Source organism: Podarcis bocagei (genome assembly GCF_964188305.1).
Source record: "Podarcis bocagei genome assembly, chromosome: 7".
Taxonomy (NCBI): Eukaryota; Metazoa; Chordata; class Lepidosauria; order Squamata; family Lacertidae; genus Podarcis; species Podarcis bocagei.
The window spans coordinates 37,973,831-37,988,151 of record NC_138132.1 but is presented as its reverse complement, the minus strand read 5'-3'; the positions used below and the strand labels follow the sequence as shown (position 1 = coordinate 37,988,151).

At 47.7% G+C, this 14,321-nt stretch overlaps 1 protein-coding gene across 3 annotated transcripts in view; it reads right to left on the bottom strand.

Annotated features, from left to right (window-relative positions):
* Window positions 1-2,002: 2,002 nt before the first annotated feature.
* WDR59 (WD repeat domain 59) overlaps window positions 2,003-14,321 on the bottom strand; it is a 49,153-nt gene continuing 36,834 nt past the window's right edge. For all 3 annotated transcript variants that reach the window (XM_081203367.1, XM_081203368.1, XM_081203369.1), the window contains 8 exons: window positions 9,247-9,383; window positions 8,056-8,137; window positions 7,604-7,716; window positions 6,229-6,367; window positions 6,058-6,130; window positions 5,431-5,554; window positions 3,828-3,970; window positions 2,003-3,412 (listed from right to left, as the gene is read on the bottom strand). In XM_081203367.1, coding sequence (XP_081059493.1) covers window positions 3,177-3,412; window positions 3,828-3,970; window positions 5,431-5,554; window positions 6,058-6,130; window positions 6,229-6,367; window positions 7,604-7,716; window positions 8,056-8,137; window positions 9,247-9,383 — 1,047 coding nt within the window. In that variant the 3' untranslated portion in view covers window positions 2,003-3,176. The remainder of the gene's footprint in view (window positions 3,413-3,827; window positions 3,971-5,430; window positions 5,555-6,057; window positions 6,131-6,228; window positions 6,368-7,603; window positions 7,717-8,055; window positions 8,138-9,246; window positions 9,384-14,321) is intronic.

Sequence of the window (14,321 nt, the reverse complement as noted above, 5' to 3'; positions counted from 1 at the left end):
GCGGTTTTGACTATGCTACCACTCAGTGGATTTGTAACTGGCTGACTGACCGAACCCAAAGGGTGCTCATCAATGGTTCCTCTTCATCCTGGAGAAGAGTGACTAGTGGGGTGCCACAGGGTTCTGTCTTGGGCCCGGTCTTATTCAACATCTTTATCAACGACTTGGATGATGGACTCAAGGGCATCCTGATCAAATTTGCAGATGACACCAAACTGGGAGGGGTGGCTAACACCCCAGAGGACAGGATCACACTTCAAAACGACCTTGACAGATTAGAGAACTGGGCAAAAACAAACAAGATGAATTTTAACAGGGAGAAATGTAAAGTATTGCACTTGGGCAAAAAAAATGAGAGGCACAAATACAAGATGGGTGACACCTGGCTTGAGAGCAGTACATGTGAAAAGGATCTAGGAGTCTTGGTTGACCACAAACTTGACATGAGCCAACAGTGTGACGCGGCAGCTAAAAAAGCCAATGCAATACTGGGCTGCATCAATAGGAGTATAGCATCTAGATCAAGGGAAGTAATAGTGCCACTGTATTCTGCTCTGGTCAGACCACACCTGGAGTACTGTGTCCAGTTCTGGGCACCACAATTCAAGAAGGACACTGACAAACTGGAACGTGTCCAGAGGAGGGCAACCAAAATGGTCAAAGGCCTGGAAACGATGCCTTATGAGGAACGGCTAAGGGAGCTGGGCATGTTTAGCCTGGAGAAGAGGAGGTTAAGGGGTGATATGATAGCCATGTTCAAATATATAAAAGGATGTCACATAGAGGAGGGAGAAAGGTTGTTTTCTGCTGCTCCAGAGAAGCGGACACGGAGCAATGGATCCAAACTACAAGAAAGAAGATTCCACCTAAACATTAGGAAGAACTTCCTGACAGTAAGAGCTGTTCGACAGTGGAATTTGCTGCCAAGGAGTGTGGTGGAGTCTCCTACTTTGGAGGTCTTTAAGCAGAGGCTTGACAACCATATGTCAGGAGTGCTCTGATGGTGTTTCCTGCTTGGCAGGGGGTTGGACTCGATGGCCCTTGTGGTCTCTTCCAACTCTATGATTCTATGATTCTATGATTCTATGATTCTATACTCAAAGCCAAACCATAGCTTCACACACAAACACAGGATCATATGGCCTTTGCTCCTCCTCTGGTCCTGCTGCTGTAAGCTGCTTTGGCTTTGCATGTAATCTGAAAACAGGCATCATGATTTGTCTTTTCTAGACCATGGGTAGGCAAACTAAGGCCTGGGGGCCGGATGTGGCCCAATCACCTTCTCAATCTGGCCCGTGGACGGTCCGGGAATCAGCATGTTTTTATATGAGTAGAATGTGTCCTTTTATTTAAAATGCATCTCTGGGTTATTTGTGGGGCATAGGGATTTGTTCATTCCCCCCCCCCCAAAAAAATATATATTCTGGCCCCCCACAAGGTCTGAGGGACAGTAGACCGGCCCCCTGCTGAAAAAGTTTGAGGACCCCTGCTAGACAAACCATGACCTGTAAACCTAGGAACAAACCTTGCTTAGTTTGTCTGGAGACAAAACCACAAGCTAAGGTTCAAATGACGAAGAAAGCCAAACTGTGGCTTAGCTTACAACGGGACTGGAGGAGCAAAGGAGCTGGCAGGCTCATGTGTTCATGCTAAGTGGTGGTTTGGCTTCATGTTTTGTGTGAATTGAGCCATGCATAGGAATGTAAAAGGCAGAGAGCACCTGTAAACTGCAACTGGCTGTTATTAGTTATTGTCTAAAAGCCTTCCACAATCTTGGTTAAGCTGCCATGATGATGTCACAGGCACCTAGCAAGAACATCAGGCCTGCCAAGGGCAAGTTGCCCTCCGCAGCCTAATTTACAATACTTTTTTAGCACAATGCCATGCATTTGGCAGCACAATAATAAAGGCAACACAGAGAAATCCACCACAAAGCAGAAATATGAGCGTTCACTGAGTGCAAGATGACGACTTACAAGCAGTGATGACAGAGCAAGACAGCTTTATAAAATGTTCTCATTTTATTACAGAATATACACAAATACACTTCCTGAACTACAAGGCTGGAAAAGAACCATGTAGGCAGTGTCCATGCACTAAGTTGGCTCAGCTAGCCTGACAGTCAAAGCCCCAGACAGCAGACAGAAGAACTCCACTCAGGCTCCCATTTCCATCCACCAAGGAATCTGGGCACCTGCTGGCCGGAGGGGAGCCTCTTTCTTCGCCCTTCCCTTTGGGCTGGAATGCATCTTGGCAAGAAAAAATACTGATCTTTGAGTCCTGAAATCACTACTGCAAAGTCGGTGGCTGGTGCTGCTCCTTGCAGCTGTTCTTAGACCATCTTGGCCTTACAGAATCCACACCAGAATTGGCAGGCCATTGACTCCCGTCCTGCAATGGGTGGCAGGTCCTCAAGGAGTGCAAGAGGCGCAGCCAAGCAAAAAGGTCACTGAGGTAGGCCCAGAAGTAACAGCCTTTTATAAAACGAAAAGGAGGGGAAAGGGAGCGAATCAAACAGGCTATCTATCTCTGGAAATGAAGCCATGCCCAATTCTCAGATAGAGAAAGAGAAGAAATCCAGTTGAGAGCTTTCTGTTCGATGCTCACAGAAATGATTATGCTGCACTCTGTGCACAAGGGACTCTTCAGCCAACCCAGCCTCTTTGTGCATCTTCCCCCTTGTATGTATATGAAGCTCTTTCTCTCTCTGCTAACTTTGATACTTCTGTTTGTGTAGTACAGGGAGCTTCATGAGGGCAAGGAATGGTAGTTCAGGGGGAAATGGATCACAACACAGTTCCCGGTGTGCTGCAAATTTCTCAAGTATCCAGCAAATGCATTTGATTTGTTCCTCATCTCCAGACTGACTGCGAGGCCTGTAATCCCTCCATCCCTCTCCAATGATTGTCTTTTGCAAATAACAGACGCTTTCCCTGCACTTTAGGGAAGATACTCAGCTGAAACAGGAAGCCCTCCAGGAGCTTATGGGATGCTCATGGACCACAAGCCATCCCACCCAAACGTCTGCTGGCAGAGTGCTGCATCAACCCATCAGCAACTAAGACAACTGGCCACCCCTCCTGAAAGCAACATGGGAAGACATCAGCCTCTCTGCTTCCCAAGAGTGGCCCAACAGAGACCACGTGTGGACAAAATCAGGCTCCAACGACGCTTGGTCAGAAAGTGCTCTCCAGCAAGCAGTGGCACCCACAGCCTGTGGGACACACTTCCTGAGTGCGGAACCACTCCATCATGTGGCTGGTGTGTCCTCCGTGCCCGCAAGTTAGGCAGAAGTTGGAAGAGCCTCGGACTGCCACGTGGCAGATGGCACACTGGAACGCAAAGCCCTTGCACAGGGCACACTGAACGCCACGCACTTCGCTGCGGCAGTGGCTGCAGTAGACTCCAAACTCTGCGAGGAGAGAAAGAAAGGAGAAGCAGTGGAGAAGTTATTGGAGGGGCTCTTGCAAGCAAGGCTGCACCTGCAGGGAAAAGGCTGGCATATGAGAAAGCTAGGATCTGGACACCAGCATGTTACTAACACCACCACCGTGGGCTCTTTGGTTTTACCTTCTTTTCTTTCTGCCAGAGGGCATCTCAAAAGAAGAAGCTAAAAAGCCCCCTCCGGCAAATATCGCATTAACCAAAGTAGAAAGACACTCTGCTCCCATGGATCAATTTTGTAGGAGGGAGAGAGGAAAGAGAGAGGCCTGAACTACCCAGTCCAAGGACAATTTCTGTGGGAAGGAAACCCAGGACCTTCTTGCACGCACAGCATCTACTTTTCCACTGAGTTCTACAGTTCCTCCATCGAGGTTTCCACTCACCAATCCCCTTGTGCGGGTCAGGGGGGCAAGAGACAAACTTGAGAACTTCCGCCCGCTTCTCTCGCAGGCCCCAGCGGTAAAGGATTTCTCCGTAGCACTTCTTAAAGTCATCAAACTGCTGGGTGTTGGCTGGGTCCAGAAGCCTGGAGAAAGATCACAGAGTCCTCATCTCCACATACAATGAAGTCAAAGGGCACCTGAGCGCCTTTGTCCCAGGCTAGCAAAGGCTGGCATTTACTCACAGTCACTGCATGATACCACCTCTGCACCTCTCCTCCCTTTGTCCCCGCCCTCCAAATAAAATTCAGATTGTGTGCTCTTAGGGGCAGGGACCTATCTGATTTTGTTTTGTGTTTATGTAGGTTTTTCTGTACGTTCCAAGTTACCTAGATGGGCTTTGCTTCATGCTGCTGCTTTTTATTCTTCTCAGTTTTGTATGTTTGTAGTACGCAGTATTATCGTAGTACAGTGGAACCTAGGTTTTCTATCATAATCCATTCCAGAAGACCGTTCAACTTCCAAAACATTCAAAAACCAAGGATCAAAGGGTGGTTGGCAAAATCAATTGAAAAAATGGGGAAACACGCCTTGGAAACCATTCAACTTCCGAGGCACGTTAAAAAACGGAAGCAATTACTTCTGGGTTTTCGGCGTTCTGGTTCTGAATTGTTCGGCTTCCGAGATGCTCGAAAGCTGAGGTTCTACTGTATGTGCCTCTGTAGGTCAAACAGTTAAGAAAAGTGGCTCACAAAGAATAAAACTTTCTAAAGTTGGGAGGAAGAGGCAGAGGAGAATGATTGAGCATGCATGTTCGTGTAAAGTAGAGAGTAACTTTTATCTTGGCAATAGTTTGCAGAAATATAAAATTGTAGAGCTGAATAATGTAATAGACACAGCATTCAAGGAGCACAGTGCTGGCCACCAGCTGTATCAGTGTGAAGGAGGAGAGCAGCAGGGCTTTTCATCCTCAGGTTTGGCAAGATCCCTCCAAAGAGAAAACTGTGCACAAACATCTCAGCATTTAAAACAGCCTTTCCCAAGCTCATGGGCGTAGCCAGGGGGAGCCAGGGAGGCAGCTGCCCCCACAATCAATCAAAATCAATCAAAATCTGAGGTTCTGCTTCCCGAACAAAAGCCTGTGTCCCCCATAACAATCATGGCTACACCCATGCCCAAGTTCATGCTCTCCAAGTGCTGGCTGGGGTGCAGCTTGAGGAAGGATAACTTAAAACTTGAATAATATTGTTGGTGGGAGATTGGCATGGAAGATTTAAAAAGAAATGAAAACATGAGAACCTCAAAAATAAATGTGTGTGTTGATATTCCAGCTCCCTGGCAGACCAAAACGACCTGCTGGCTCAGCTGCACTCCCCAGTTAAACCAAGAGCTAGCCTGGAGTTGCAAAGGTTCCCCACTTTCCACCCCTGCCTCAGCCTAACTGCACTCTAGGAGGGAACAGGAAACGCTCAAAAAAATGGGAATGCAGAGCCAATGGGAATGCAGTTGATTTGAAGCTCAGTTCACCTCCCTTGTGAACTTTCAACCGAGGACACCAGAAAGCTTTCTGCCACCCTCCCTCCCACGCTTGATCACCCTTCTGTACCTTTTGTTCTTGTCATGCTGATCCTTCTCCCGATCCCGGTGGTCTGCGACTGCCAAGTTCCCAAAGCGGAAGTCATCAGGTGAAGACTCGCCCCAGGCTGGTATGTGGTCCAATTCTTTGCTGGCTGCAGGAGGTCAAAGGGTGGATAAGACCTTACAAGATGGTGGCAGCTCACATAGGGCTGTGCTGGTGGAGATGGGAGTTTTGGACTAGGACCTAGGAGACCAGGGTTCGATCCCCATGCAGCCAAGAAGCTCACTAGGTCACTTTGGGCCATTCACTGCCTCTCATTGTGAATTAAGGCCAAGTCGCCCAAGAGCTGGGCTTGGGTAGTCAATGGAAAGTGCTTTGCACAATTGTGTTCAATTGCCCTTTTGCAAGCAGATTTGCCAAGTGCAAAGCGACCACCCAAATTTATTTTTGATTTTAAAATCCCACTTGTAATGCAATCTGGGTTCTCAAAGTGGCTCACAATTATTAAGTCCCCAAAGTACAAAGAAAAAGACCCAGATGTGAAAACCTAAGCTTTCTTTTAATTATCTGAACAAAGAGGGCTGGGAGGTGATCTTCCAAGATGCCAAAATCTCTTCCTACTGGATATTTCAGAACTGACAGCAGTGTACCCACCTATGTTCCAGCTGCTGGTGCTGAGTCCAGGGTCTGACATGCTGGAACAGGAGCCAGAGGAGGTAAAGCTGGGCTGTTGGGAGAGAGACAAGAGGGAAGTTGCATCACCAGAAGAACCGACCTTGACTGGTCCTTTTGGGGAAAGCAGTCAGAGGCAGAGTCTACCCGTACATATCGGCTGTGGCTGGAGGAGCGTTGAGGAAAGAATCCCACAGGAATCAGGGCTCCCTGTGGCCTGGACTGGGCTTCAAAGACGCTGCACAGCATGGCCAGAGTCTGCACATCATGGAGCCGGCAATAGTGGGCCACCCTAGGAAGGGGAGGAAAAGAAAAGACTGGGTAGACCAAAGGCCACTCACACACACAAGGCTCAAAGCAGAGATGGGGGCCACCTGCCCCCAAAGAAAAAATAATTCAGATTTGGCAACCCAACGTCTTAGAGGAAATATCATGTAGATATAAACCATCATTTGCTTTGCCCTCAACAAAACCAAAGAGGAGGCAAACAAGTGCTCCAAAGCAGAATTCCTGTTTAGCATTACCACCAGCAGGTTTGGGGATTTCACATTCTTCATACTTCCCAATGTTTCTTGGGTTTTTCTTTGTAGCAAAAAAAGGGGTCTTCACTTGTTTTTGCTTTCATTTGCAAAGGAAAAGGTGAGAGAACCAGGATGCTGAATTTTTGTGCCTGATTTCAGATTCACTTTGCAAAGTATACAAAGCTTGGACTAAAACAAAGACCAAAACCCCCACAAACACTGCCTGGCTGAGAGACACACCTTTTTTCCCTCAAGTCTCTATGGTTTTATATTTGCAAAAGAAGATGGGCTGGGGAGCCTTGGGGAACATAAGCACCATCCAATGAGATCCTGGATGATCTACAATTTGAAAAGGAACACACTGGTGCTTCAAGCAATAACAAAAAGCTAAGTAATTTTTGTGAGTGTGTATTTTTAATTGAGAACAAAATATGACTGACAAGGGACAGATGAAGGGATTGGGAACATGTGGCCCTCCCAAAGTGGTTGCACTACAACTCCCATCAGCCCCAGCCAGCATGGCCAATGATCACGGGTGATGGGAACTGGAGTCTCCCTGCATCTGGCAGACCACAGATTCCCCACCCAGCTGTGAGAGAGGATAATGAAGTGTTGCATGGCATAGCAAAATAACTCTCTCTCCCTCCCTCTGTCATAATAGGAGAACCGAGAGACATCCAACGAAACCAATTGCAAAAATATTCAGGGCAGACCGATAGGATTTATTTACACTACAACATAATACTTATGGGATTACCTGCCCACAGCACATGTTAGGTAGTGCTGAGGGAGCTGCAGCCAAAGCAGAGATTACTGATGACCTCAATGATCCCCAAACTGGGAGTGCAGAAACTGTTGACACCCACTACTATAGGTGACCAACCACTCAACACCTAAGAGGCACCCAGAAAAAAAATAGGAAGAAAATAAAAGGCACTGTTTTGTTTAAGCCTTTGGGTCCTCGCCTCTTCCCCACCCTCCCCCCAATTCTTATTCCAGCTGCTTACAGAGAATCCAGGAGCTGGCGGCCGAATGGATGCTGGGCCCAGGGGGTCTCCAAGTCTGGGTCGGAGTTTGGGCCAAGGCAGAGATCAGTTGCTACTGTGGCCAGTGACCAGACCTGGAAAAGAAGGAGCAGATGATGGTCACACACACACACAGATGCCCATGCTGTGCAGTCCACAAAGCAAGCAGTAACACTGTAGGGAAGAGGTTGAAGGTTGTCTGCTGAAATCCATAGCTCCATGTTGCATGGATGGTGTAATTCCACCTATGGAAGAGAGGGGGCCACTAGAACAGGGATGGGGGAAAGAAGAAGACAAGTAGCTGAGCAACAAAGAAGAGAGTAAAAAGCTCAGGCTAGACCATTGGCCCACTCTCTGCTGCTCCCTAAGTCAAGATGCTCCCAAGACAATATTGCGAAGTGATGGGAGATGCCTCGCTGGGCTAGCAAAAGTACCTGCAAGAGATCCTTGCGTCCCACAGTCAGGGCAGAGGCAGCGTTCTTCTGACAGGTCTCTTGGATGTCAGTCACGTTCAGTCTGAAGGACAAGAATAGCAGGTGATGCACAAGTGGGGGAGACATCACTCTCAAAGGCTTGGTCTGATTCTCCATATTTCATGTAAAGCAGGAGTGGGGAACCCTTTTCAGTCAGAGAATTGCATTCCCTCACAGGCAATCTTACTGGAATTGAAGGCTGGTGGTGGGTAAGGCCAGAGACAAAGATGGGCAGAGCAATGGGTGGAGCTTTTACCTGTGTGCTGTAGTCTATATTCCAGCCATGCAAAAGACAGAGGCTTTTGAAGCCCACTACCACCACCCAGCAAGCAAGAGGCATTTTAACAAATCAAAGACAGGTTCCAACCAGACACAAACACTGGAGGCCAGCTCTGCAGCTTCCCTTCCTCTTCTGTTGAGACCATTGGGGTGGGGGGATGACTGTTGGCAGACAACTTGGGCAGTGGCTAGTTACTGAATCTCCCTTCCTTTCTGCCCAGGACAGGTGGAGACACAGCACTCAGGGCACCTCAGCCCTCTATTGCCATTTCCTAGCTTGGAAACACAGCAGGGTGCAAAGCAGTCACTAGGCTCTAAGATCTCTCTGCAGAGTGACAGAGAAGGAAAAGCCAGAAGCTGTATACAAGGCTGCCTCTCCCCTCCCCACCCCACCTCGAGCTATACAGTAGTATAGCTGGAAAGCTGGAAGGAGTGAACTCCACTGCACTGTCTCCAGAACACAGCATTCCTTGAATGAAAGACTGAGCTCTGGAAGTGGGTTCAGGGTTCCTGCTTTCCCCCTTCCAGGAAGAGAAGACCCAACAACCTGAATCACAGCCAGGAGCTCTTTAAGGCTAAAAGAGAGAATGTGGATTTGCCTGGTCAGCTGCGGGCAACCTAGCTCACCACAGACAAACAGGCAAGTGGCTATTTGCATGCCTGCAAAATGCGGGGGGGGGGGGTTAGGGGTGGAGGAAGGGATTCAGGATTGTAGGCAGCCCAGGGACAGACTTTCTGCCCTGATAGGGTGAAGGCCTGCAACAGAAAGTACAGAATAGGATCACAGGCTGAGTTCTTAGCCTGTCCCCCAGAACAGTACCCAAGACTGAGTTGCCACACAGAGTTTCTTGCACATGTGGCCCAGGTACTCACATGTACATCTCCCCTAGTAATTTGTGGACAGGAAGCAGGCAAGAGACATCCTGAATGATCACTTTCCCGGCAGCTTTGATGGGCCGGTTGGCAGCATCTGTCCCCTCTCGCTTGCTGCTCTTCCATCTCCTGGATTTCTGCAGTAGACAGAGCAGCATTTTAAAAGCAGTGATGAGGGAGAAAGACTGCAGACTGAGGGCAGGCAGGGAAGCTTTGGAAGGAGAATATTCAGCCCACAGCCCTGGAAGCTCTGCCTTAAGACCAACCAAGCAAACAGGAGCAGCTAATACACAGGGAGAATTGATAAAAGGCAGTCAAGACAGCAGCAAGAACAGAAGGAAGGAAGGTCTGTCGAGTTCAGTGGGCAAAGCCTAGAGAAGAGGCAGCTAAAGCAGGAAGCTGCCTTATGGAGAGTCAGGCTCTTCATTGATCTGGCTAATGTGACCGGGCAGAAGCTCTCCTGGGTTTCAGACAGAGAACTCCTCCAGCCCTACCAGGAGATGCTAGGGATTGAATCTGGGACCTTTTGCAGGCAAAGCAGATGCTCTACCACAGAAATAACAAGCTAATCCTTGTATAACCTTGGGGGAAAAGGCCACCAATCTGACTGTAGAAGGTATGTTCCATGTGGCATATGGAGAGTGAAAGTAAGAAAGATTTGGAAAAAGGAGACCTTCCTAGAATCCAAGTGGTTGTGGCCACATGAGCAGGCAGGGTGTGCTGGTGCATGGCCAGCCTGGCACGAAAGCAGCTTCTGCCAATCTGGTGCCCTTCAGAAATACAGCTCCCAACACAGCTGTGCTTCATGAGAGCTGGAGGGAATGGGCCTGGCAGAGGCCACACAGCAGGAAACGCTGTACCAGGAGGACAGGCAACGTTCACTTTCAAAACAAGAGCATGGGCTGCAAGCAAATTAGCCGTGCCCTGTGCTTACAGCCACGAAGACTGTCTCAAGTCCATGGTTTCACTCATTCCTTTGGCCACGTTTTCCCATTTAGTTCTTAGATTTGCTTCTAGCTGCCTACTGGGTGAAGGGGAAGGGAGACACATGCAGAGTCGGGAAAGATGGAAGCCATGAGGTGCCAGCAGCCATGCAAGTCATTGGGCTTTCACTGCATCCACAAGAGCTGGAGGCTTCTCTGGGTCTCCGAGTCTCATGTACACCAGTTTATATGTGTCAATGATGCTAAAGCAGCTGGTAACTAATCTGCAAGATGTTATCAATAAATGCCTTATAGGGGTATGCATGGATCCCATTCCCAATCCAAGTTCATTCTCAGAGGGACTTTGGCTGAAAAGGTCCAGGCAACACTGATCAAGCTGTGCTTACTGCATGTGATCTAGCCATTAACGTCCAAGGTGGTGACTTGGTGCATCTCTCACAGAATAAAACGACATATGACCTAATAGAGGGAATTGCTGCCTCCCACCCCTCCTCCCGTGCAAGTCCCTGTTGCAGATGCAATAATACGTGCAAATACACAAAAGCACAATTCCCTTGAAGTTCCCCTATTTGCACGAATCATTAACATCCAAAGCTGTTTGTCGGAGCAAAACAGAATTTATAGGGGGGAAATGTGTAGGGAGGGAGGTGGATGGGTGCACAGAGGAATGCACAAAGCCAGTTATGGTTCATGCACCTCTCGCCAGCTATTTAAAAAGCTGTGAGTTAGAAGAACATCTGGGATTTGAAGCCTGAAGGAGAGACCACAACTCTGAGAAAGCAAACCCTGAGAAAGTGAACACTCAAGAGACAAACTCTGCACTGGCACAGCGACACATCTGCAGAGGAAGCTTCCCACCCTGAGCGGCCAGAGGCCCAGGGGGCTCTATGATCTCAGAGGGGGAAAGTCAAGCAAAGTCATACTGGTGCCTCGTGGGGGGCACGAATTCTTTCTCATACAGACTATACAGCCTGCAATTCCACACATTCACTGTGGAGACAAAAATCGAGGATTAGTACAAACTGGGAATGAGAGACTTGGAGATCATACTGAACAGGGAGTCCCCCAGGCCACTTTGCTCAGACAGAAGCAAACACAAAGGCCTGTGTGTACTCTATACTAAAGAGAGAAAGAAAAGCAGGGTTCTGCAACTTATTCCAAACTAGGCAAATTTCACACATAAAGACTGGTTGTTTTCAGTCATTTTATTCTGAAGTCTGCCTGTCCCCTTCTCTTGCACTTGGGTGTCAGAGATTCCACAGGGCACGATCTCAAATATGTCTCCACAGACATAAGGGAGAGGAAAAATGTATGCTTAATATGAGGGTCAAACTAGATGTGACTTTCAGAACTTTCTTGAACTACATGCTAATGACTAACCACATCAGCTGCAAGTGTCCTGGTCTGGCTTAGCTGTTACTGGTGATGTAACACTGGTACCCCATCCCCACAGAGCACCCTGTTTTCAACATTGCTTGGAGGCTACTATGCTGTAACCAGCTGCCCTGAGACACAAGGACAGGCTGCTTACACCTCCAATTTCATTATGAACTGCAATGCAATCAAATGGAATCCAGATCAGCATTTGCCAAGCCCTCCAGGCATTTTGGACTGCAACTCCCTTCAGCCCTGAGCAACATACTGATGGGAGTTGCAGTTCAAAACACCTGGAGGGCACCGGCTTGGCAAGATACACACTCAGTGACTTGATAGAGCAAAAGAGCCACAGAGGGAATGAAAAGGCCAAGCAACCTCCTCAACTTCTAAGCATCAGGAAGAGGGATGTCATGGGATGGGGATGGAAGCGGCAACTGCACTCAACGAGCTCACAACGAGCTGATGGTCTGCACCAGCACACGGGAAGGAAGAGAGAAGCCATGGCAACTGGTTATGGATATATAGACATGAAGCAAGCCCAAGAATAAGCCACCAACCACTTTGTAGCAACCGCTGGGATATTTGCACAATCAGCAGGGTGTGGGGCTATGAAATCTTTCCACCCTCTGGTGACTCGTGTACACTTCCCTTTAGCAGCACATTAGATGGATGAAGCCTCAGCTGATACGTCAAGAATTCAAAAGCAACTTTTCACTAAGAATCTGCACTCCACCCATATTATGTCAAATAATGTTAGCTCACCCCTAAATCAAACTGGTCTGCGAAGGGAGGGCAGAGTCAGTTAAAGAGACTGAGGTCCCACAATACTCTGCTTTCTCCGTGCCAGTATTCAAAGCAAAGCCCTGATCACCTACAGTCAGTAAACAAGAGAAACAAGACATAGCAATCAATCAGGATGGCTGGTTGGTTATCGCATTCTGGCTACTAGGAATACAGATATCATTTGCCCTGATCTGCTGCTTAGAAGTTGTGTGTGCGCACGCATACACACAATTTTTGTTTTGTTTTGTTTTCTTCTCCCTCAACACAATGCAATGGAGCTTTATGACTCAACCATTGCCATGCAAATAACTTAGCAGCATCACCGATTAGTAATTCTCATCACTTCTTAAAAATAAGGTGCACAAATTGCCACCTGGCACAACATTTTGCTCCATGGCAGAGCTGGAACTTGGAGCTACTTATTCAGGTCTGCAGGCTTAGGCCTAAGTCCACACATTCAGCAAGAATTAAGTGGTGAAGTAGACTATACTACATCAGGTATCTCAGGCTGCATCTCAAGTTTCAAACACATAGGTCAGAGCCAGGGAATCTATGGACCTATGTTGCTGAACTACAATTTCCACCATTCCCAGCCACTGACCATGCTAGCTGGAGCTGATGGGAACTGGAGTGCAACAACATCTAGAGGGCCCAAGGCTCCCCATCACTGGTGCAGATGAAGATATAGACCTCAAAGAAGCACTACTATCACTTGAATCACGCTAACCTTGTACTATGAATGTGCTCTGGATGCATGCAATGTGTGTTTGGGGAATGGGGTGGGATACCACACTGCTTCTCTTAATGCCCCCCACCCCGGGGCTGATATGAAACAGTAGCCCCCGCAGGTGCTTATCTCTACCACCATCAACCAGAGCACAAGACAGTCTCAGTTGAACTGGCCCTGGGCAAGAAAAGACTCTCCTCCTGCCAGCTCTCTGCTACCACCACCAAAGCCCATTGCCTGATGTGGAAGGAGAGACTGGTAGGGGGATCCATTCCTTTTTAAAAAATATAATTTTATTAAGACTTTTCAGCATACAATAAAAACAGAAACAAAACAAAGAAGCAAGCTGACAGAGAGATAAGAATAATAACAGAGTGTACATGTGTGTGTAAGTGTGACTTCAAACTATTCATGTTTCAGTTGTGTCAACAAAAATTCCTCATAATAATCCAGTGTTCAATCCAGAGTAATGTCCAGTTATTCCTCCCTCTGCTAGCTGATGTTTTCCTGATATTAAATCCAGGCACCGCAGGTTCATTCCTTTTCCTTCCCATCCAATAATTCCAAAAGTTTGTCCAGTTATTATAAGTAAGCCTTAATCTTCCTGTAGTCCAATCTCACAACTTTACCTCCAGACTTAAAAAAAACATTCAGTCCTTATTCTGTATATAATAAGACAATATTCATAATTTATTAAAAAATATGTCCCTCAATGTCTTTGCTGCCCAGGCTTGCCAACTCTATGGGGCTGAGGCCTCTACAGCTCCCCACCTCAATGTCTGCTGGAATGGGACTCAGCCCCCTCCCCACAGGAGGCCTGGTGGGATGTCACCCCCCAATGTTGGTTGCAACTTAGCTGCTGCCACCTTGCTTAGAGTTCTGGTAAGGATGGCACTAGCAGCATAGACTTGGGAAGGCGAAATACTTGCTTTGACTTGATGGGTCTACTGGCGAGTCTAACTGCTGACTCAGCCTTATGCTACACTTGTGAGTATTATCAGGGCTTGCTAACAAATTATGTAGACATTAATTCACAGCCCCTAAAGATGTATCCATATCTTCCAATTCCATTTCCCGTGGCCATGGGCTTCCATCTTTGTCATTTAGGGGGAAAAATGATTTCCCGCTTCCTGTATTTCCATCCTTTTTTCAAAAGTATTGCAGGAGGCATTGTCAACTTTCCCCCCTCAGATGATTTCAAATTGTACACAGAGTCCTCCTTCCATGAATTCCATCTCCTTCTT